The 24,120-nt window shown below is 43.5% G+C and overlaps 1 protein-coding gene across 1 annotated transcript; it reads left to right on the forward strand.

Moving 5' to 3' along the window:
- Positions 1–317: 317 nt before the first annotated feature.
- LOC126336716 (uncharacterized) lies at positions 318–24,120 on the forward strand. Its single transcript, XM_050000689.1, has 2 exons — positions 318–545; positions 23,711–24,120. The coding sequence occupies exons 1-2, from the start codon at positions 433–435 to the stop codon at positions 24,006–24,008; spliced, it is 411 nt and encodes a 136-aa protein (XP_049856646.1). The 5' UTR covers positions 318–432; the 3' UTR covers positions 24,009–24,120.

Raw genomic sequence — 24,120 nt, forward strand, 5'->3', positions numbered from 1 at the left:
ATATTTCGTATGCACTTCCTGTATGTTGATAGCTCGGTGTTATATCGATCCGGTGTCATATAGAGTTCGAGAACATGTACTGACTGAAACTGCGGTTCAAAAAGAGTGGTCTGTATTCCCACATCTGAAGCTAAATATATAGAGTCATGATAAAGAAGTCTCTTCTCACCATATCACAGACAGGACATCAGATAGCGATCTAATAATTACTACCACGGAGACGACGCGACAGTCGCTTCGACTGGTGTCTTCGCGGCGAGTTTCTCCTAGCAACGTAACAGCTATCTCCAGCTCACGTCGCAGGGCCAGCACGAGTTGATTTCCCGCAGCACAACCATTTCCTACGCTGTCCTGTTGAGCACGGCAGACTACGAGTTGCAGCCACAGTCGTCATCTCGTCAGGCTAAGTCTGTAACCTCCGTTCGTGGAACCATGAAACCAGCCGTGTTTCTGACGAGTTCCGTCCAGCTAGGACTGAGGCATGTGCTCGGCCGACGTCCGTTGCTGCTCGTACCAAAGACCCCCGGTGCTGGCTGTCAGTCTAGGTGAGTGTTATCTACTAGAAGTCGACTCTTTGCAGGAATCTACTACTACTGGCTGACTTTATACGCTTTGAAAATTATGACTTAAGTATTGTGAGAGAAAGAAAACCTAAAGCGAATAGTGGCACTTGGAAAGAATAGCTCTATATGTGAGTTCTACGGAGTACTGACACTTGTTTCAGCTTTTAAATTGACCATTGGTTGCACTGAGAATACAAGGTGTCCCTGAGATGTTGCGATAAATTTCGAAGGTTGTAGAAGTATCATTCAACGACGGTGCAGAGCGTCGAAGTTAATAGCAGCAGATGCGTGTCGCTTGGTCACTCCTTCGGTGGCAAACGTAACTTTGTACGCTGACGGACCGTAGACCGAACGTCGCGCAATGTTGTTTCTTATTCAGTTATTTTTTTTATTTTATTGGTTTTTGGAAAGTGTCCATAAAGCCATCTCAACACAGGAAGTATGGTAATTTCCAAGAATGATTGCTTATCGAAGACGCGGGGTCCAAACGACACACATCGAACTTGAGATTGTAAATCGATAATGCGACTCTGGTGGTGGGTGTTATGAACAGTTATTAGTTATCGTCATTTTTATGTTTTCTGTCGTCCCTTACGTGCAGTAAGTTTCGTACCTCTGCGAATTAATGGGAAAAGGGGAATTGTTCCGGTAGCGTACACATCATAGGGACTTTCAGATGACGACAACACCGACGACGAGTAAGGTAAGTCGTCTCCTTTGTAATTACAAATATTTTTGTAACGGCCTTCTTTTGTCATTGCTTTAATGACCACCGTAAACATACTCATAACGCCCGCCACCAGAGTCGCGTGATCGATTTAGGATCGTACAGTAGATAATTATGGTTTGGACCCCGCGACTTCGATAGGCAATCATTCTAGGAAATATTATATTACATTTTGTTTTGGTAATTCACAGTAGACATTATTTTATATCATAACCTAGTACAAAGTGACACATGACTAGCAAAAGACTGTTTTAACAAAGTACAAGATTTACAGTTAGAGTATACTTAAATGATTGAATGGAACGACAATGGAATAGAGGGTAGACAGAGGTAGTGTACTATAAAAATCCTACTGGTAATACAATAACAACCGACAACTCGCCGTTGGCACCCATTTGAGACATTCCCAATTAAGTCCATATTAATGACTATAGACTAACGTGACGTAAGTAAACGGCATAGCGCACCTTCGGCGAAATTAAAAGCAACGTGGTACCATTAAGAGCGTGAAGGGAATTCCAGTATTAAATGCACAGGAGAGACTGGATAGATAAAAAGAGTACAAAGAAGGCCACTATTACGGGGAAGACATGTCTGATGTGACAGAACAGGAATCAGGAGTTGATGTAGAAGTGATGGATCCAGTATTAGAATCAGAATTTAAAAGAAGGTTGGGAAACTTAAAATGGAATAAGACAGAAGAAATAGATAATAGTCCATTAGAATTCCCAAAATAATTGGGGGAAGCGGCAACAAAACTGTTATTCACATTGGTGTATAGAATGTATGAGTCTGGCGAGATACCTGCTGACTTTCGGAAAAGTATTATACACACATTTCCGAAGACTGCAAGAGCTGACTAATGCGAGAATTATCGCACAATCAACTTAACAGCCTATGTATCCGAGTTGCTGGCAAGACTAATGGCTTTGGTAAAGGTAAAGGCAGCAGAGAGGCAGTTCTGATGTTGCGATTGATAATAGAAGCAAGACTACAGAAATATCAAGACACGTTCATACGATTTTTACACCCGGAAAAAGCGTTCGACAGTTTCCAATGGTACATGATATTTGAAATTACGAGGTAAGTAGGGGAAAGCTACAGGGAGAGGCGGATAATATACAATTTGTACAAGAGCCTCGAGAGAGAAATAATAGTGGAACACTAAGAACGAGGTGCTCGGATTAAAAAGGGTGCAAAACAGGAATGTACTCTTTCTCCCCAACTGTTCAGTCTGTACATCGAAGAAGCAATGATGACAATAAAGAAAGGTTCAAGAGTGCAATTAAAATTCAAGGTGAAAGGATATCAATGATAAGATTCGCTGATGGCATTGGTATCCTCACTGAAAGTGGAGAAGAATTACAGGATCTGCTGAATGGAATGAACAGTCTAACAAGTACAGAATATGGATGGAGAGTAAATCGAAGAAAGATGAATATGCCGGGAAGTAGCAGAAATCAGAACAGCAAGAAACTTAACGTCAGGATTGATGGTTACGCAGTAGATGAAGTTAAGGAATTCTGCCACCTTGATAGTAAAATATCCCTTGACGGACGGAGCAAGGAGGACATCAAAAGCAGACTAGTACTGGCAAAAAGTGCATTCTTGGCACACAGCGGTAACTAGAATCACACATAGACCCTAATGTGAGGAAGAAATTTCTGATAATGTGCATTTGGAGCACAGCCATGTATGGTAGTGAAACTGGATCTGTGGAAGAACCAGAACAGAAGAGAATTGAAGCATCTGAGAAATGGTTTTACAGACGAATGTTGAAAATTGTGTGGACTGATAAGGTAAGGAATTAGGAGGTTCTGCGCAGAATCGGAGAGGAAAGGAATATGTGGAAAACATTGACGAGGAGTAGGGGCAGGATGATAGGACATCTGTTAAGACATCAGGGAAGGACTTGCGTGGTACTAGGTGGAGCCGTTGAAGACAACTGTTCTAGAGGAAGACAGAGATTGGAATACATTAAGCAAATAGTTGAGGACGTAGGTTGCAAGTGCTACTAAGGGATGAAGAGGTTGGTACAGGAGAGAACTTTTAGTGGGCCTCATCAAACCAACAACAGAACGCATGTGTCAAAAAATAAAAAATAAATAAATAAATGCAGCAACTCGACGTGGCATGGATTCAATAAATCATTGGGAGTCCCCTGCTGAAATATTGAGCCATGCTGATTCTGTAGCCGCCCATAATTGCGATAGTGCTGTCGATGCAGGATATTGTGCTCGAAACGACCTCTCCCATAAATGTTCGACAGGTTTTAAGCTGGCCATCTGGGTGGCCACATCACTCGCTCAAATTGTCCAGAATGTGCTTCAAACCAATCGCAAACAGTTGTGACCCAGTGTAACGACGAATTGTTCTTCATAAAAATTCCATCTTTGTTTGGAAACAAGTAGACGTACATAACTTTTTCCAGACAATGACCAGTTCATTTGGACCAGAGGACTCAGTCCATTCCCATGTAAGCAGCGCCCGCACTACTCTGGAGCCACCACCAAATTGCATAGTTTCTTGTTGACGACTTAGTTCCACTGCTTCTCGTTAAAAAAATGGCTCTGAGCACTATGGGACTTAACTTCTGAGGTCATCAGTCCCCTAGAACTTAGAACTACTTAAACCTAGCTAACCTAAGGACGTTACACACATCCATGCTCGAGGCTGGATTTGAACCTGCGACCGTAGCCATCGCCCTGTTCCAGACTGAAGTGCCTTGAACCGCTCGGCCACAACGGCCGGCCTGCTTCTTGTGGCCTGCGCCGCACCCGAATATTGTCATCTACTTTTAGCAACTGAAATAGACACTGTTCTGACCAGTCCACTGTAACGCTGAACTTCGCCACACTAACGAATACTTTCGTTGTACGTGCCACATTGATTTCTGTGGTTACTTCACGCAGCTTTGCTTGTCTTTTAGCGCTGACAACTGTACACAAACGCTACTTCTCTAGGTCGTTAAGTGAAGGCCGCCGGACACAACGTTGTACGTGGTGAGAGGTAATGCTTGAAATTTGGTAATCTCAGCACACTTTTGACACTGTGGCTCTCGGAATAATGAATTCCCTTATTGTTTCCGAAATGGAATTTCCCGTGCGTCTAGATCCAACTACCATTACTACCATTTCGGGTTCAAAGTCTGTTAATTCCCGTCCTGCGGCCATTATTACGCATCCATAATTACGCCGGAAACTTTTCATATGAATCACTTGCGTACAAAGGATAGTTCCGCCAATGCACTGCTGCGTGCAGTGGCCACGTGGTTAGAGGCGCCGTGTCACGGATTGCGCGGCCCCTCCCGCCGGAGGTTCGAGTCCTCCCTCGGGCATGGTTGTGTGTTGCACTTAGCATACGTTAGTTTAGGTTAGTTAAAGTAGTAAGTCTAGGGACCGATGACCTCAGAAGTATGGTCCCTTAGGAATTCGCACACATTTGAACATTTGACAGCGTTTTATACCTTGTGCACGCGATACTACCGCCATCTGTATATGTACGTATCTGTGTCCCATTACTTTTGTCACCTCAGTATATATCTCAATTAACAATAAAATGTTGTTTGTATGTTCAGTGAGAGGTGTTTCAAAAACTGGGGATAGAGATTTGAATACTTGTGCGTATTTGTAAGTACCATTTAGGTAGAGCGGGAAAGCATTTTAGAAGAACCAGAGTTGTGTATTACAGCAACACGTATAGGTGCTTTATAAGAGATGATGACTATTGTCTCTTCTGTAGTCGACTGTGGGAACAGTAGGGCTTCCAAAACGGAAATCAGCTAGGCTGATGTGGAGTGTGGATCCAGCATGTATTGGCGTTGTTGTTTCTTCCGGTACCTTCACTATACTTCTACTCAGGAATTCCAATGCCGTGGGTTTTGACACATTAAACTGGTCCGGGGCATCAATGTACGGAGTCGACGTTTCATATGGCTGTTGTGGAAGAGGACTTCTCACAAACTGGTACCGTAATGTCTAGATCTCCATGTATTTAGCCACAAGAGGTGGAATTTTCTTCCGCAGAAATGCTTGCACAGTAGGATATTAATTCCTGGATTATTTCGTCAAGGGGCTTATATTCGTCGAAATAGAGTCGCAGGAGGAATTTCTTCCAAGGGAAAATTTGTAGCAACTTTAACTGTGGTCCATCCGCTTCAACCATTAATGCATTGATTGGGACTAACATGAACGCCCCAGTAACTATACGCAAGGCCTTCTACCGCTTAGCGTCGAGTCGCTGGAGCGTGCTGTCCAATGTTGATCCGTAGCAAAGGTGTCCGGAATCAAAGCGTGTCCTTAGTAGGGACCGGTATAAAGGCATCGCTGTACCCCGATCAGAGCCCCACCATACTGCAGTCGTAGTTGTGATGAGATTGCAGGCTTTTCCATGACTGGTAATGAGGAACCCATCTTAGTTTATCATAGATAATCATCCCAAGATACTCAATTGTTTTCGCAACAAAAACAGTACGTTCTCCCAGTTGGAATGTTTGGGGAAGCTGAATCCTATGGCGAGTGAAGATCGTAGGAGTAGACTTGCTGTCACAAATTTCGGAGCCACTTCCTGTACACCACTGATGTAGACGTATGAGAACGGTGTTCATTATCAGATGACAAGACTGAAGAGGGCTGTCTTCGCAAGAGATGAACAGGTCATCTTCGTATTGAAATATTTAAACGTCACTGGTAAAGGGGCATGAAAGTCTATAATATAGATACTGAATAACAAGGGAGTCAAGACTTATCCGTGTGGGAGTCCTCTGGTAGTTTCTCTGGGTTCCAATGTATTTCCGTTTTGCAAAATGATTATCTTTGTGTTGCTAAAGACGTTTATATCGTTGTGCACGAGTGGTTTTGGACTCTGGAGTTTCTCCACTTTTCTCGAGTTTGTCGTATGTTTTAGCCCAGTCTATGGACGTAACTATCGTACAGTTATTCTGAGAGAAATTTAACTGCATGTCAGTAACTAACCGTAAAATGATTTTAGCTGTTCCTTTTCCTTTCAGAAAACCAAGGTGTTTTTATGGTAATAGTTTGTTTTCGCAGCACCATTCTAGGTTCCCCTTATTCCGCCTCTGTTACACTATATCGGCGACTGCTGCACAAACCCTTTCTCCACTTACGCGTATACCATAATCACTCTACCACGCAAACATTGGCGCTACACTCGTCTGGTGAGAGAAGTTCTCGGAGGGGTGTACTGGGAGCCGAACCGCACAATAATCCTGGGTTCGGTGTGGGGCGGCGGTGGGGTGGGTTGACTGCTGTAGCCTGTTGTGCGGTTGTGAACGACTGAGGGCTACGGCGGGGATAAAGCCTCACCATCGTTTCTACGTCCCCAGTTCCATACAATACAATACAAGGTAGGTGACAGGTCGAAACGACTTCGTTTTATCACATCTTTTTCCCCATTAGCGGCTGAGGATGACAACATGTTCTTAGCCAGTATATATATATATATATATATATATATATATATATATATATATATATATATATATATACCAAACAGAACTGTAATTCCTGAGTAGCAGCAGTTTCCCGTTGTACGTGATATGTCGTAGCATAGGGTACTCAATATTATCCCGTTACAGTACCCTTCTCTTGGTAGAAGGCACCCTGGAGTTCTTCCAGTGAATAGGGTTTTGTAATGACACTGCTGTCCTCTCACATTCCGTCTCGTCTTCCTTGCCCAATACGTCAGATGGGGCTATCATGCACAAGAATGATTCTAAAAGTTCGTCAGACGGTGGATGTGCGCTTGTCCATTGTCCGACCGGTTTTCATGTTTACTTTGCAGATCGTGATTAATGGAGTCTCTTTGTGGATTGGGGTGCAAAAATTATGCCACGATTTTCTTTGTTTGCGCTCGAATATTTTCGTGGCTGCAGCTTGTGTTTTCTTCAGGGAAAGAAAATTTGTATCATTGGAGAGATTTTAGTATTTTCTCAATATCCTCCTTCGTTCCTTGAATGTTTCCGCCAACAGGGTGATAGCAACGAGTAGTTGACTTATTTCCTTTTTGAGATATTGAGACTACCGCTAAAAGCGATACCAAACCTCAAATTCCTTTTCGAGAGTCCCAGTTTAAATGATCGATTCCCATCTGCCTTCCAGTAGTGTTTCGTATAGGTTCCAATTGGCTGTGCTTGTGTTCCATTTCTGGATTATTACGTACTTGACAGCCTCCCTAGGTTGTGCGTTTATTATGATTTGAAATGGCATGTGTTCCGAACCTGAAGTATCGGGTATCACTTCCATGTTGATCCGGTATAAGGTTTCCAGTCTAGTCCATCCATTTCCATTATTCCCACTGCGTTGGTATTTCTGCAGCCCTACAGTGCATGGAAGTCGTTAAAGGTACCTGGCAGCAGAATGGATTTTCAAGGGAGGCAATGAGTGTCGTTAATTATTCTTTGGGAAGTCTGTCGTTTGGAGCTTTGCATGCTGACATAAAATTCCGATGGAGTTCCTTGATCTGTAGGCAAATAGCCACCATTTGCATGAATAATGCTGAGTGCCTATATTGACAACGGAAAAGTTGACATCTTGTCTTAAGATCAGTACTGCACCGCCATGTCCATCATCTATATCTCTAATGACAGAGTATCCCGGGAGTGCGAACAGTTCGTTCGCTTCTAGCCATGTTTCGGTGACTCTACGAATGTCTACTTTAGTTTCGAGCAGAAAATGTCGAAGGCTGTCTTTGTTTGCCTTAAGCCATCTAGCGTTCGACCGGATGATTTTATAAGCCATTGTGGGGTGTAAGCAGTGGGATCAAAATATTTGGGATTGAAATCAGGATCTAATCTGTTTGTAACTCTGGAGTGGACCCATTACTGGCATGCTGGTACGATGTATCATTCAGCACAGCCATAATTATACTTAAAATGTTGTGAACGAGATGGTTCACAACATCATTCTATTGGCTGAGTCTGTGAAATAATGTTGGGTAGGGGTTGGGACTCACTGCAGCAAGAGGAAGACAGAGTTGTGGTTGGTATAATTGGTCCCGCGTAACAACGCTTTGATGGGGTCCTCTGTGTTCTGCAAAACTTACGCGTTGCTAGTCGGATAGTTGGGCATGCGACATTAGAGGAAGGTGCTGTGGTTTCTGCGGTAAATCCACTGGAGACACCGTTCCTGACGTCCTCGGCATTGGTGTCATGATATTGGTTGGGTGCTGGTGATTGTAGATGGCGGTGCTGATAGTTGGATTGAACTGCTGTTGAGTCGGAAGAGTCGTTAATTTTGTACCCTGTGTCATAATGTTAGGGGAAAAGTGTCAACATTCTACTTTCAGACACAGGTGCTGCTTGCTGAAGGTAATATTACTGATGGATCGTTCGCTAGAGACATCGAACAAGGTCTAGGAAAGGTGCTCAATAGCCAGACAGCCCTCACAGAAGAACAGGCAAAGCTTCTGGCGACGATCACTGACGAGGAAATTGCGCTCGCACTCATGTCTGGAAAACAAAATGCAGCACATGGCAGGAACAAAATTACTAGAAAATGGTCATGGTTACTCCACCCCACATCCTCCTTGCAACACTATGCCGCCTCTTCAACGCTCCGCTTAATCTAGGAGCAAAGTCAAAACTATGAAAAGACGCAAATATTATAATGATACAGAAACCTGGCAACACACTTAATCAAACCACCTCATACCGTCCAATTTCGCTTGTACCAATAACAGGCAAGGCATTTGAAACAACTTTAAACAACAGAATCCACAAATTTATTAACAAACTAGAAAAATCCTCCACCCAGAGCAAGCCGGTTCCAGAAAAGATCACTCGACAATAGATCCCATCGTCATGAGACTAATCAGCACCACATTGGAAGCCCTAAACAGAGGTGACTGCGTACTGGCACTATTCCTAGACGTCTAACGAGCATTTGACAAGGTGTGGCACTGTGGGTTGGCATTCTAAGTGGTTACGGTCACGGCGCCAACGTTTACTGGCTGCCTATGCTACACACGATTTTAGCTTGCCTGGGCATCCCAATTATCAACTCCTGTTCTCTCAGTCTGTTGTTCATCTCCTAGAACTTTGGCCCCAGTCGGGTTGTACAATCGCAGATCGCGTCAGAGAGCTTCTCTCTGGACTTGGGGTTTTCCCTCTTCCACCTCTTTTCCGGGCTCCTCGGCGAACACCCCCGTGGTGTGTTCCCCGCCAATGCCTTCGGCTCTAATTGGCACAGGACCCGAAGGACTCGGTCCCTCCTGAGGCCTTCCGCCGCCGCTTTCTTTCCATCCTTGCACATGTTTTTCCAATAGAGGGTTCTGGGGTTTTTGGATTTTGGTTCTAATGCCTTGAGGGTATCGACACATTTGATAGTTTCTGTCGTTTCTAGAGACAGCTGCTCCTTTGGCCGTTGGGGGCATGAGTGGGAGACTGAGAGTTGCTTGTCCGCGCAGTTGGCCCATTTTGTTTCCTCAGCTTGGCATCATTTGGCTAGGGGAGTCCGGCGCATATGTTGCATTTTAGTTGTTAGTTGCAGGCTTCTGTGGGGTGGTAAAACTCGTAGCAACGAGTGCATTGGGTGGGTCAGTTTGCTCTCAGCCTTGGAGGTTCTACTGTATATGCGTAGTAATTAAATCTGAAGTGGTGGAGGAGTAGATCGTCATGGGTGTATTAATCGTGTGTGAATACTTGGATCATACTTGAGGTCTTGTTGTCACTTCGGCCAAAGACTCTGGTCACCTTGTTGAGTGAGTAACACCGGTGTTTCAACTCTTCCACGACATTGGCCCCAGAGACGTCGTCTTCAACGTTTTTGATTACAACATTTAGTATTGGGGTCCTTGGTTCCCTAGATGGTCTAGGCTGGTTGGGTCTACGTGGTGGCAGTAGTTTAATGTGAGCCACTGGAAAACTGTTTAAAAGGAGTTTTTTGCTCTAGGTATTCCTTGAGGTTAGTGCAAGTGCTTTTTATGATTGCCCCCCCTTTTTGCATTATGATGACGTCGGTGATTTCACAATCCAGATCCGTCTTTTACAGCTTGCAAGCTACTTTGGTTCTGGAGGTGCCTTTCGGGTAGTCGTAAAGCATCATGCTTGTGGGTTCCTTGATGGAGGTTTGGGTTGGGGTTGGTTTTGAAATGATTGGAGTTGGTAGTCTGTTGTTGGTGTTTCCAGACTGTGGGGGATCGATCGGGTTTTCATTGGAAGCAACGGAGGCATGTCTTCTACTGGATGGATGGGGTCGCTGTTGACGACTTCAGCATATGGCGCTCTTCTTACACCAGGTGTAGGGGACAGAATGGGTGGCGCTACATCATCGACTTCATCCCTTTCATTGGTGGGGCTGTTGGGATTACAGATTATTTCGGCTTGGATTCTCAGTGCCGGATTTTTGGCGCCCTTGGGTTTGGAAGGTTTTTGGGTTTTGATGGACGTGTCTTCAGTGTAGGGACATGTGTTTGAGTGATGGATGAAGTTGTTCGCCTAACTGCACCTGACCGTGGAGAATAGTCCTGCACCCTTCTCTGTGCCTTTGCCTCGACGAACGCGGGCATGTCTGACCTCAGTCAGGGCCCTAGCTCGCCAGATTCCCTATCTATCAGTCCCTGAATCTAGCAGTCTATATATCTCGCCTGCTTCTACGTTCGCCCTAACGCCGACAATTTTGCTTTTCAGAACATGTGACAGTTTGGTTTTTAAAATTATATACTTCACAGCAATGGCTGCATGGCGGCTGCGACGGGCGGTGTGTGCGCCCTTGGGCGGTGCACTTCGCCTGGCAGCTTCAGCGGCAGAAGCTGCAGCACCACACACAAAGGCGTCGAGGGGGGGGGGGGGACGGGGGAGGGGTGAGGCACTTGCAACAACTTCCTCAATTACTTGTTTGGAATATTCCACTGTCTGTCTTCCTCGACAGACTTTACTCTTAAGAGATCCCTCAAGTACTGTGAAAGCCATTCCTTAATGTCTCAAAACAAGCCCTACCACCCTGTCTCTTTTTTTTCTTGCCAGTGTGCATCTTCCTCGGTGATTATCTTCTCATTTCGTACCTTATCAGTCCAATCAATGCTCATCTACCTTCTACAACACCATATCTCACGCCCTTCAGTTGTTTTCTTTTCTGATTTTCTCTTTGTGCGTCATTCAATTTTCCGTAAGATTCTGTGCTCCAATCACAGATACTTCTTCCTCTAATTATGGTGATGGTTCATAGTGGTACACTTCTCTTAGCTATGAACGCCCTCTTTGCCTGACCTAGGTGGCCTTTCGTGACCTCCTTTCTGTGACGATTATTTGATGGTTTACATCGCTCTGTGTATTGCGTGGACCTCAGTTTTGACGTTAATCCTATTTCTACTACGCCTCACTAATTTCGTCTTTTTTCGGATTACTCTCAATCCATAGAGTGTGTACATTAGACTGTCCATTCTGTATGCACTGAACAGTAGGGGCAAAAATCTACATCATTGTTTTGTAGCTGTTCTAATTCGTGCACTTCGTTCTTGGCCTTTGACTTTTTATTTTCCTTTGCAGGCTGTTGTACTTATTGTATATTACCTCCCTTTCCCCTGAAGATTTCACCTCCTTTGTTGATAATTGCGAAGATCATGCACCATTTTACATTGTCAAAGTCGTTTTCTACATCAACAAATCCTATGAATATGCCTTGACGTATCTTAACTCTTTATTACATCATTAGGCGCAGAAATAGAACTGCGTTTCTAAAGTCAAACGGATCGTCATTAGCAATCTCCATTATGTAGTCAATTTTTCGGTATACTATTCCAGGTAGCAACATACTTGAAATTTTAAAACAGTTCTGTGACATTTCTCGCATTTATCTGTATTTGCCATCTTCGGGATTGTGTTGATAATATTTTCGAAAGTCTGACGGTACGTACCAGTCTCATAGATTTGGTTACCATTTCCGCCTTATCGAATATTTTTCTTAAGCTTCTTTTTATAATAAATTAAAAAAACGTATTTAAAAACGATATCCGATAAATGACTCTGCAATGGGCAGAGTTATTTAAATTCTGAAATTCAAGTTGGCTTTTTCGAGCAAAGTATATACCATGAGCGCAACTGCTTGACGAATATTCTCTTTGAAGTCTGAAAGGGGTCTTGGTCGATGGGCGTAAAAATAATTGGTCTACAAGTTCACACTGACAAAAAATCGCTAATACGTATTTTCGCTGCAAAGACAGATGGTAAGAATCTTCTAACTGGATCAGCCTTACCCTCTATTGTCCCATTCAGTGCAACCCATTAAAATCAGCGAGTTTCGTTACCTGGCTCTGTATTAACATTAGTATCATGTATTGCACGCTTATGCTGCTAATATGCAGGTGCAACTGAATTCTACAGACAAAATTGCAGAGTTTGTACAGGGATTTTTCTGAATGTTATGCTATAAGAGATCTGGGGCCTCCGTAGCTCGTTAAAATATAGTCTACATCTACATCTAAAGTGGAAAAGCCATCTTATGGTGTGGAGAGGACGGTACTTTTTGTATCATTATCAGTTTTCCCCTTTCCCTTCGGGAACGGAACGTTGAAGGAATGATAGTTAAAACTCCAAATTACCCTTGATTTCTTGGATTCTGTTGTTATCATTTCGTGAGGCGTTATGCGGGAGGATGTAGTATGTTGCCGGACTCTTTCCAGGTCGTACTCTCTCAAAATTTCAATAGTAAACATCTCTGTGGTTCTCAGAATCTCTTGTAGCGTCCATCAATGGAGTTCGTTGAGCATCTTTGTAATGCACTCCTGCTGGTAAGAAATCTCGTGATGAAAAATGTCGCTCATTGTTGGATCTTGTCTTTCTCTTGTAACGGTATCAGAGTGACGAGCAATACTCAAAAATCGGTTTAACAAGTGGTCTGTAGGTCACTTATTTCATGGATGAATTGCATTCCTTGAAGATTCTACCGACGAAACTCAGATTAGCGTCGGCTTTTCCTTCAGCTCTACAGCTATTGGACCTAGTGAAAACCACGATAAACAGTACGAACTAAAGCATAGTATTTAGAAATATATAAAACCTAATATCGTAAAATACACTTTAGCTGTATAGTTATAATGAATTTCATGGCGCGCAAGTTATGCTACAACGTAAATCTTACAATATATTTCACTCAAATCAAATATGCAATTGAAGCTTCCTGGCAGATTAAAACTGTGTGCCGGACCGAAGCTCGAACTCGGGACCTTTTCCTTTCGCGGGCAAGTGCTCTACAATCTAAGCTACCAAAGCACGACTTACGGCCCATCCTCACAGCTTTACTTCTGCCAGTACCTCGTCCCGAGTTTGAGTCTAGGTCCGACACATAGTTTTAATCTGCCAGGAAGTTTCATATCAGCACACACTACGCTGCAGAGCGGAAATCTCATTCTGGAAATATGCAGTTATCTTACAGAAAACAGGTTGGGTGAAGGTAGATCAACCCAACGTAGTCCGTTTACTACTCAACTAAAAGCAAATCAATACATCTGAATTGGACAACTCAATAAAATCACAGAGATATACCACTAGGCAAATACGATTAATAGTGCAGCTAGGTTGTAACTCGCTCTTACATTGCGTTTGAAGTTGTAAATTGCGGGATGAATGATAGGAAAAGAAGAGGACCAATTATCGAATAGACTTCGGTAGTCAATAATATTGTTCGATTGTAATGTAGTACGTTACACAAATAAAAATAGTTGATGTACCGAATAGTGGTGTGTTCCTAAGGTGCAGTAAATCACACTAAATGAATAGGGATAATTGCATTCAGTCGCAAAAGGGGTTTCATTATGAGCAGCACCTTAACGGGAGCATAATGTGCTATATCTCAAGTGAACTGTTACTTACATATTAATGCGCTGTAACTTACTGCTAACGATATATTCGAAAATCAAGACATTCGTAAAAAACGGGAAATTAATTTTGGCAAACAGTATCGTGAGTCTGGCGGATGCTCGTTTCACTTCCGGCAATATAAGCCGTGCTCTACGTTCCTGCCTAACCATATGCCCAAAGCTCGCGACACGTCTGTAAGGAACAGAAAATAAATCTTGGCAAAATGGGTGGGATTATTGGTAGTTGGGAGCTCCAACGTTAAGAGCGTTATGAGGCCCCTTAGGGACTCGGTTGACAAGAAGGGTAAGAAATCCAATGTGCACTCGGTGTTCATACCGGGTGGAGTCATTCCAGATGTGGAAAGGCTCCTCCCAGATGCCATGAAGAGCACAGGGTGCCGCCAATAGCAGGTAGTGGCTCACGTTGATACCAATGATGTGTGTCACTTTGGATCAGAAGAGATTCTCTCTGGTTTCGAGCGGCTAACAGAAGTGGTAAAGGCTGCCAGTTTTGTTTGCAAAATGAAAGCAGAGCTGACCATTTGCAGCGTAGTCGACGGGACCGATTGCGGACCTCTGGTACAGAGCCGAGACGAGGGTCTGAATCAGAGGCTCAGACGCTTCTGTGACCGTGTAGGCTGCAGATAACCTCGACTTGCGCCAAAGCGTGGTTGGTTTCGGGTTCCGCTGAATAGGTCAGGTTTCCACTATACCTAGGAGGCGGCTACACGGGTAGCAGAGGTCGTGTGGCGTGGATTGCGCGGTTTTTTAGGTTAGAGGGTCTCGGGAAAACACGAGAAGGGCTTCAGTCACAAATGGTGCAGGATGTACACAGGCTAAACGTAGATACAGGAACCATTGGTATAACAGTTCTAAATTGTCGTAGCTGTGCTGGGAAAGTACCTAAGCTCCAAGCGCATATAGAAAGCACTGATGCTCAAATCGTTATAGGCACTGAAAGCTGGCTAAAGACGGATATAAGCTCAGCCGAAATTTTTGCAAAGAACCTAAAGGTGTTCCGAAAGGATAGGATAAACACGGTTGGCGGTGGCGTCTTTGTTGCTGTTAGAAGTAGTTTAACTTGTCGCAAAATTGAAGTAGATACTTCCTGTGAGTAAGTATGGGCAGAGGTCATTGTTGGCAACCGGAATAAAATATTAATTGGATCCTTTTACCGACCTCCCAATTCAGATTATACAGTTGCTGAAACGTGCAAAGAAAATTTGAGTTTGATTTCAAACACGTACCCGTCTCATACGATAATAATTGATGGTGCCTTTTGATTTACCCTCGATATCTTGGCGAAAATACATTTTTAATTCCGAAGGTACGCGTAAAATGCTATCCGAAATTGTGCTAAACAACTTCTTTGAAAATTATTTAGAGTAGTTAGCTCATGAGCCCAGACAAATAGTAAACGGTTGTGAAAACACACTTGACATCTTAGCAATAAATAATCCTGAGATAATAACGAGCATCAAAACCGATTCATGGATTAATGAACACGGGTCTGTCGTAGCGAGACTGAATATTGTAATCCCCAAATCTTCGAAAAATAAGCGAAAAATATACCTATTCATAAAAGCAGATAAAAATTCACTTGACGCCATCCTGGGAGACAATCTTCACTCATTACAAATTAATAAGTGTAGACCAAATGTGGCCTAAATTCAAAGAAATAGTATCGGCAGCAGTTGAGAGATTTATACCAAACAAATTAAAAACGACGGAGCTGATCCTCCTTGGTACGCAAAACAGGTTAGAACAATGTTGCAGAAACAAAGACACAAATATGCCAAATTCAAACAGACGCAAAATCCCCAAGATTGGCGATCTTTTACAGAAGCTCGAAATTTAGTGCGGACTACAATGATAGATGCCTATAACAGTTTCCACAACGAAACTGTCTCGAAACCTGGCAGAAAATCCAGAGATTCTGGTCGTATGTGAAGTATGTTAGCACCAAGAAAAAATCAATGCCTTCTCTGCGTGACAGCAATGAAGATACTATCGAAGACAGTGCTGCCAAAGCAGAGTTACTAAACACAGCCTTCCGAAATGCCTCACAAAAGAAGACGAACTAATTATTCCAGAATTCGAATCGAGAACAGCTGCCAAAATGAGTAACGTAGAAGTAAATATCCTCGGAGTAGTGAAGCAACTTAAATCACTTAATAAAAGCAAGTCTCCTGGTCCAGACTGAATACCAATTAGGTTCCTTTCAGAGTATGCTGATGCATTAGTTCCATACTTAAGTATCATATACAACCGTTCGCTCGACGAAAGGTGCGTACTCAAAGACTGGAAAGTTGCACAGGTCACACCAATATTGAAGAAAGGTAGTAGGAGTAATCCACTAAATTACAGGCCCAGATCGCTAACGTCGATATGCAACAGGATTTTATAACATCTATTGTGTTCGAAGATTATGAATTACCTCGTAGAAAACGGTCTATTGACACACAGTCAACATGGGTTTAGAAAACATCGCTTCTATGAAACACAACTAACTCTTTATTCACATGAAGTGTTTGAGTGCTATTGACAAGGAATTTCAGATCTATTCCGTATTTTTTGATTTCCGGAAGTCTTTTGACACTGTAGCACACAAGTGGCTCGTAGTGAGATTGCATGCTTACGGAATATCGTCTCAGTTATGTGACTGGATTTGCGACCTCCTGTCAGAGAAGTCACAGTTCATAGTAACTGACGGAAGGTCATCGAGTAAAACAAAAGTGATTTCTGGGGTTTCCCAAGGTAGTGTTATAGGCCCTTTTCTGTTCCTTATCTACGTAAACAATTTGGGAGACAATCTTCGGTTGTTTGCAGATAACGCTGTCGTTTATCGACTAATAAAGTCACCAAAAGATCAAAACAAACGGCAAAACGATTTAGAAAAGATATCTGAATGGCGTGAAAAGTGGCAGTTGACCCTAAATAACGAAAAGTGTGAGGTCATCCACATTTGTGCTAATAGGAATTCCTTAAACTGCGGTTACACGATAAATCAGTCTAATCTAAAAGCCGTAAATTCAACTAAATACCTAGGTATAACGGTTACGAACAACTTAAATTGAAAGGACCACAGAGAAAATGTTGTGGGGAAGGCTAACCAAAGACTGCGTTTTATTGGCAGGATACTTAGAAAATTTAACAGACCCACTAAAGAGACGGCCTACACTACGCTTGTCCGTCCTCTTTTTACAATACTGTTGCGCGGTGTGGGATCCTTACCAGATAGGCCTGACGGACTACACCGAAAAAGTTCAAAGAAAGGCCGCACGTTTTGTATTATCGAGGATTATGGGGGAGAGTGTCACAGAAATGATACAGGATTTGGGCTGGACATCATTAAAAGTGAAACGTCCCCTTAGAAAAATTGTACAAGTCTGTGCTTAAACTGACACACAATATTTTTTTAGCGCAACGCAATCTGACTTTCAAAAATCCCTACAAAAGAATGGCCCTGACTAACATTAACCTATACGCTTCACAAATCACTTACCTCAAAAAAATCTTGTTTACTCGAACTACTGCAATACAGCGAGCGCCACTACTGCCAGCTAAATAAAAGATTCAAACTACGGAAGGCACTAAGTACTGATAGGCATAGTTAGCAAATGAAAGATTTTGATAGAGAACAACCAATGTATTTACCTTAATAGTCATAATATATATATCAGATGATGACATCCATTCTTACAAATTTCAAAACTCCGCCATCTCTCTCCCCACGTCCACCACTGCTGGCGGCTCACGTCCAACTGCGCAACGCTACGCGCTGTTAACGCCCAGCTGCCCAACACTACAATGGCGAGTATTACAACAATACCAACAAGCCACTGACTGCACACTGCACAGCCAGTGATTTTCATACAGAGCGCTACGTGGCGGCGGCGTTACTAATAAAAAAAAAACTAAACAGCCTACTTACAAAAGAAAGGCGTTTTTCGTTGCGACGAAATCTTCTCACGAAATTCCAGTCACCAACTTTCACCAACTTTCTCCTCCGATTGTGAAAATATTTTGTTGACACCGACCTACATAGGGAGGAATGATGACGAAGATAAAATAGAGGAAATCAGAGCTCCTACGGAAAAATTTAGGTGTTCATTCTTTTTGTGCGCTGTACGAGATTGGAATAATAAAGAACTGTGAAGGTGGTTCGGTGAACCCTCTGCCAGGCACTTAAATGTGATTCGCAGAGTATCCATGTAGATGTAGATGTACTGTACATATGAAAGCTGGTACTTTCGCTAGTAGTAACTTGAGCTGCACTGTTAGGCTCCCGACAAACCACGTACTCCACAATCGCGAACTATTTGTAAGAAACAAGAAAGAAATTGTAGCAAACTGTGCCACGAATATTATTGCTGGCAGTTTCACTCTCAGCAATTTTAGCTGTGCTCTTAAGTTTCTGCGTAACTACAAGCTCGAAAAACATGACATATTCGAAAAAATCTACAGAGTATTTTTCACAAGAACATTAAACAAGATTGCTTAATTCTGGATTGTAAATATTAGAAATATCTTCCATGAACTTTCGGGCGCTGATGACCACGCAGTTGAGCGCCCCACAAACTGACTCCACCTTCTCCCTCATATCTACTGAAACAGGTAGGAAGGCTTCTGCAATGGTTTCTTCATGAAGAGATCTCGTGATGGCCACCTATGTCACTTCTATGATATTTGTGTGTGCACGTGTGCCTCGATATTTGAAAGTAACTGCATGTGTGACAGTTCAGCGCACATATTAATCGGAAAGGTATTCGTAGCATCCAAAAACTACCGGAAATTACTGTAGTGTCAGGTAATATATTCTTTTTTATCATATTCACAGGAGCGACTTCAAAGAAACTCTTCGTGATTCTGATCTTCACGGCGTCAAACACTCCTCTGACCGAAACACGTTTATTATCTCTTCCACACTTTTTCTTGCCGAACGTAGATAAATAAAACTCTACAATCGATCCAACGTCTCCAAGCATGTCGCCATTATTCTCCCAGATCACAACACAAACCTCAAGGCAGATGATGCTGTAATTGACGACTGTATCATCCGATAAATGCAGCTATTCGGCAATGAATGTGGTACTACATTTTTAACCCACAAATAAGCTAAAAGGGGTTTGTCAAAACTTCCCGTCTGAGGGTGTTGTTTCAGTATATATGTTTATGTATGTATATAAGCACCGACATGTACGCAAGGGACTAGTATGGCATTCGCATCTTTTTGACGTGCATGCGCTAAATGCGGAAACGTGAACTGTGGGGACGTTTTTATGAATGCGTAAAAACAGAACCAACGTGCTGTTATCCTTTTCTTGGCTGTTGAAGGAAAAACGCCGGTAGAAATTAATTGGAGAAGAGGTTGTGTATGGGACAGCATTCCTATTGTGGGATGATCTGCCAAGTTTCGTGCTGCTCGGGATTCGACACAAGGGAAGGGACCATGAAAGACCTACTCTGCAGACCAATCTATGAGTTCAGAATAACACGATGCAGATACCCTTACCCCCCCAGACTTAAGCGCCTACGCAGTTCAAAGAAAGTTCTCCAGTAATAAGAAGCTAATTGAAAAAATTATAAAGAAAAGATTTCGGTGAAGCGGTTCTAGGCGCTTCTGTCTGGAACCGCGCGACCATTACGGTCGCACGTTCGAATCCTTTCTCGGGCATGGATGTGTGTGATGATGTCTTTAGGTTGTTAGGTTTAAGTAGTTCTAAGTTCTAGGGGACTGATGACCTCAGATGCTAAGTCCCATAGTGCTCAGAGTCAATTCAGTGAAGTGTAGTGCACCACACCTCCCTCCTAACCTCACAAATCAAACCAGTGAAGTGAAGTGTGCAGCGACTCATCGTAGTAACCCTGATCAACCTTCCTCCCTACTAGAGCTTAGGAATTGAGTTAACCAAAAACAAATCGTAAGATTGACAAATACTCAGAGAATACAGCGTGCCCCAATCGTAGGCATAATTTAGAAACAAGAGTAAAATTCAATAAGCAGAAGATAAAATCAGTATACCACTAGAACAACAAACAGACTAGAAACCTAATTTTATAAACTCGCAAGAGATCAGACTATGAAAATCTAGCGTCATCCCGACAGGTGTTTTGGTGGTTTCCCCTAGTTGTAAGGCGAATACTGGGATGAGGAATTCCATCACTTAGATTTAGGCGAAGTCTGCCAACGAAATGGCTTGAGCCAGGACAAAACTATCAACCCTAGTAGGCAGGACTCCCCCTGAAATAAATGAACAAATAAATGGTGTCCAAACTGCATGAACCAACACCAGGCTGAGAAGGACTAGAGTCCTCGGCAGCCACCACAACTATCGACAGTGTGGCGTCCTTAAAAAAAAAATTCCACACACACACCAGAGGTTTACACATTCCGCTTTTAACCTGTCCATGCTTGCATGTTAGCCAGGTAGGCACGCTGCCTCACGTTATCAGAAGAATGGGCAGGCTGTTTCACACCCATTCAAGCCAAGGTGCGCCCAACTCAAGCACACTAAAGGAATCTTGCTTGCCTGGCCGTCTTCCTGCTGCGCTACGCCACTTTGCATGTTTTTGTTTGGGCTTTCATTGTAGTATTCGCAAGGTTCGGAAGTTGATGAAGAGTCTTTTTTTTACCCGACGATCACGTGATGAGGCGCAATGAAATATATATTCAGTTTGGGCCAGAAAACGGTAGATCTTGTCCCTTTTTCTTTTTTGGATTATTTGGGGCTTATTTAATTTTTTCGACATGGACAATTTTCTCTGCAACTTCATCTTGTCTCGACTACTACTGGTTATTCTCAATAGAAATCATCATCAGGTCACCTGTGGTAAATGTTTCCTGTAGTAAACAGAACTAGTTCTGAAAGTCGAGACCGTTTACACCTAAGAACCTTAAGATGTCTGTTAAACTGCAACGCAACTGAAGTAAAGTTTGGAAAGTCTAGTTTCTGTAACTTAATGTCTTTCAGCCAAATATGACCCCAAATATACAAGTTTTAATTACTTTTTTCTAGAATTTGTATTGTGGGTTCGGTGAAAACTATTCATTCTAAATTCCCCAAATCCATTTCAGCAAACACGAAGTTTATTTTTCATTTTATTTTACTCTAAAACTACATATCTGAAAGAAGAAGCTTTCCTTTGATAATAAGTTTTCTTTGTACTACGTGACGTACCACCAGAATGTGGTTTTTAATATGCAACGAGCCTTTTTTCTGTTCGAATCGTTTGCCCTAAATTTGGGATGCCTACATACTGCTAAATGACCTGAAGTCCTTAGCATAAGTTTGCACACACTTGTCAGCGATGAGCTCTTTGTCCTCTTTCAAAACATTTATGGAGTGTGGAACGTGCTTGTCAGATTTATAAACATGTCTGAACATATGGGAAGTTCCCGAATGAGTGTTTAATTACTTTTTACACAATTTGCACTTAATTTCTCCCAATCTTCCTTAACCTCGGTTTGGTCATTTTCTTGCTCCTACCGTCATGATAAATGAACTCCAGTGAAACTGCTTACGCAACCATATACAAAGGCTTCTCACGTTGGACTGAGAGTGCAACCTGTTCTTAGGTGCAGTAGGCTGAATGGGCCAAGCTTACGGAAACACAAATTTCATCTGCTTTAACCACTGTAATTCAGTACACGTGTACTCTCGTGCTTATATACAAATGGCTCTGAGGACTATGCGACTTAACTTCTGAGGTCATCAGTCGCTTAGAACTTAGAACTAATTAAACGTAACTAACCTAAGGACATCATACATATCCATGCCAGAGGCAGGATTCGAACCTGTGACCGTAGCGATCGCTCGGCTCCAGACTGTAGCGCCTAGAACCGCACGGCCACTCCGGGCGGTCGCTTACATACACTCAAGCTCATAAATTAAGTATATTTTCAGAATGTGGTGCTACACAACGTGGCACTACACAAAACTGTCGCTAATAGCGTAGGCACATAGGGAACACACATGACACGGATCTGTAAGTCCACGGTATTGGTGATAAGTAGAGCAAACCGTCCCGAAACACATGTGCTCCAAAACGCCACTGTTTTCTGCGCATGTACCCCGACGTCAATACGGGTTATGATCACCATGCACTCGTACACAGGCCGCACAACGGGTTGGCATACTCTGGATCAGGTGGTCGAGAAGCTGCTGGGGTACAGCCTCCCATTCTTGCACCAGTGCCTGTCGGAGCTTCTGAAGTGTCCTAGGGGGTTTTAAGATGCGCAGCGATACGTCGACCGAGAGCATCCCAAACATGCTCGATGGGGTTTAGATCTGGAGAACAGGCAGTCCACTCCATTCGTCTGGTATCTTATGTTTCAAGGTACTCCTCCAGATGCCACCTCGGTGGGGCCGTGCGGTATCATACATCAGGAGGAAGGTGGAACCCACTGCACCCCTGAAAAGGCTGACATATTGGTGCAAAATGACGTCCCGATACACCTCACCTGTTACAGATTCTCTGTCAAAGACATGCAGGGATGTACGTGCACCAATCATAATCCCACCCCACACCATCAAACTACGACCTCCATACAGGTCGTTTTGAAGGACATTAAGGAGTTGGTATCTGGTTCCTGGTTCACGCCAGATGAAAACCCGGCGAGAATCACTATTCAGACTATATCTGGACTCGTCTGTGAACATAACCACTGTTCCAATGACCATGTACTGTGTTCTTGACACCAGGCTTTACAGGCTCTCCTGTGACCAGGGGCCAGTGGAATGCACCTTGTAGGTCTCCGGGCGAATAAACCATATCTGTTCAGTCGTCTGTAGACTGTGGGTCTGGGGACGACTGTTCCAGTAGCTGCGGTAAGGTCCCGAGCAAGGCTACCTGCAGTACTCTGTGGCCGTCTGCCGTAACTGCTGATGAGATATCGGTCTTCTTGTAGTCTTGTACACTGTGGGCGTCCCGTACTGTAGCGCCTGTGTACGTTTCCTGTCTGCTGGAATGGTTGTCATATTCTTGAGATCACACTTTGTGGCACACGGAGGGCCCGTGCTACGATCTGCTGTGTTTGACCAGCCTCCAGTATTCTACCCCTCATAACGTCATCAATATGTGTTCTTTGAGCCATTTTCTAAATACACTTACCGTTAGCATGTCTGAAAACGTCTGCACACTTACTCGCTGCACCGTACTCTTGACATGCACCAACACACCTCTGCGCATGTGGACTGCTGCCAGCGCCACCGTGCGACGACCACAGGTCATATGAACCGCATGGCCGTACCATGAGGTGATTTAAACTCGAAAACCGACCGCCAGAGCGTTTTGTTTCACCATGTATCAACATTATCCTTAATTTAGGAGCATGAGTGTATTTGCGGTCAAATTGGGGGAAGGCCGCCTGAAAGGGAATTTGTACATCTCTGATACGCACATCACATCACCGCCCAAAAGAAGAAGAAGAAGGAAAAAAATAAATATCCAGCTTACTAGAAACACAAGGAATGAAATTAAAAATATAAATATAAGTTTGTTCACCATTCAAATCAACGAGCTACAATGCCGTATCCTCTGTGTTGAGTTACAGATTGTGTGTGAGTGGTGCTGCTGAGCGCGTACGCGGAACGCGGTGTTGCAGGGCGGCGCTGTTTGACTGGACAGGTGACCTCTCCACCGACGTGGGCTCCGTCACGTCGGCCCTGACGTGCTGCGACAAGCTCAAGGAGCAGGCGTTCCAGTACCGCTTCATGAACGTGGGGACTCCTGACGGTCAGCCGAATCCAACAGCGGGGGACGCTGCTGCCCCACAGCCTGGCGCGGTACTGCAATCCCTGGTCAAAGATCTCAAGGCGAATCCACCGTCGCACGGCCCTCATGAGTCTCCCAGTTTCGCCATGTTTCTGGTCGACTTACTGTGCGCGCTAGGTAACCTATAGCGTACCTCTCCCCACCATTGTCCAATGAGCATAGGAAGCGACACTACACAATCCAGAAAATGCTGTAGATGGTCACATATACACTTTTTGATGGAAGCGTTACTTCACTGTA

The sequence above is a fragment of the Schistocerca gregaria genome, chromosome 2 (genome assembly GCF_023897955.1).
Source record: "Schistocerca gregaria isolate iqSchGreg1 chromosome 2, iqSchGreg1.2, whole genome shotgun sequence".
Lineage (NCBI taxonomy): Eukaryota > Metazoa > Arthropoda > Insecta > Orthoptera > Acrididae > Schistocerca > Schistocerca gregaria.

Excerpts from the sequence above, each read along its gene's own strand:
- LOC126336716 (XM_050000689.1), top strand. The coding sequence starts at position 433 with ATGAAACCAGCCGTGTTTCTGACGAGTTCCGTCCAGCTAGGACTGAGG. Across the intron at positions 546-23,710 it reads GGTGCTGGCTGTCAGTCTAG|GGCGGCGCTGTTTGACTGGA; the intron begins GTGAGTGTTATC and ends GCGGTGTTGCAG.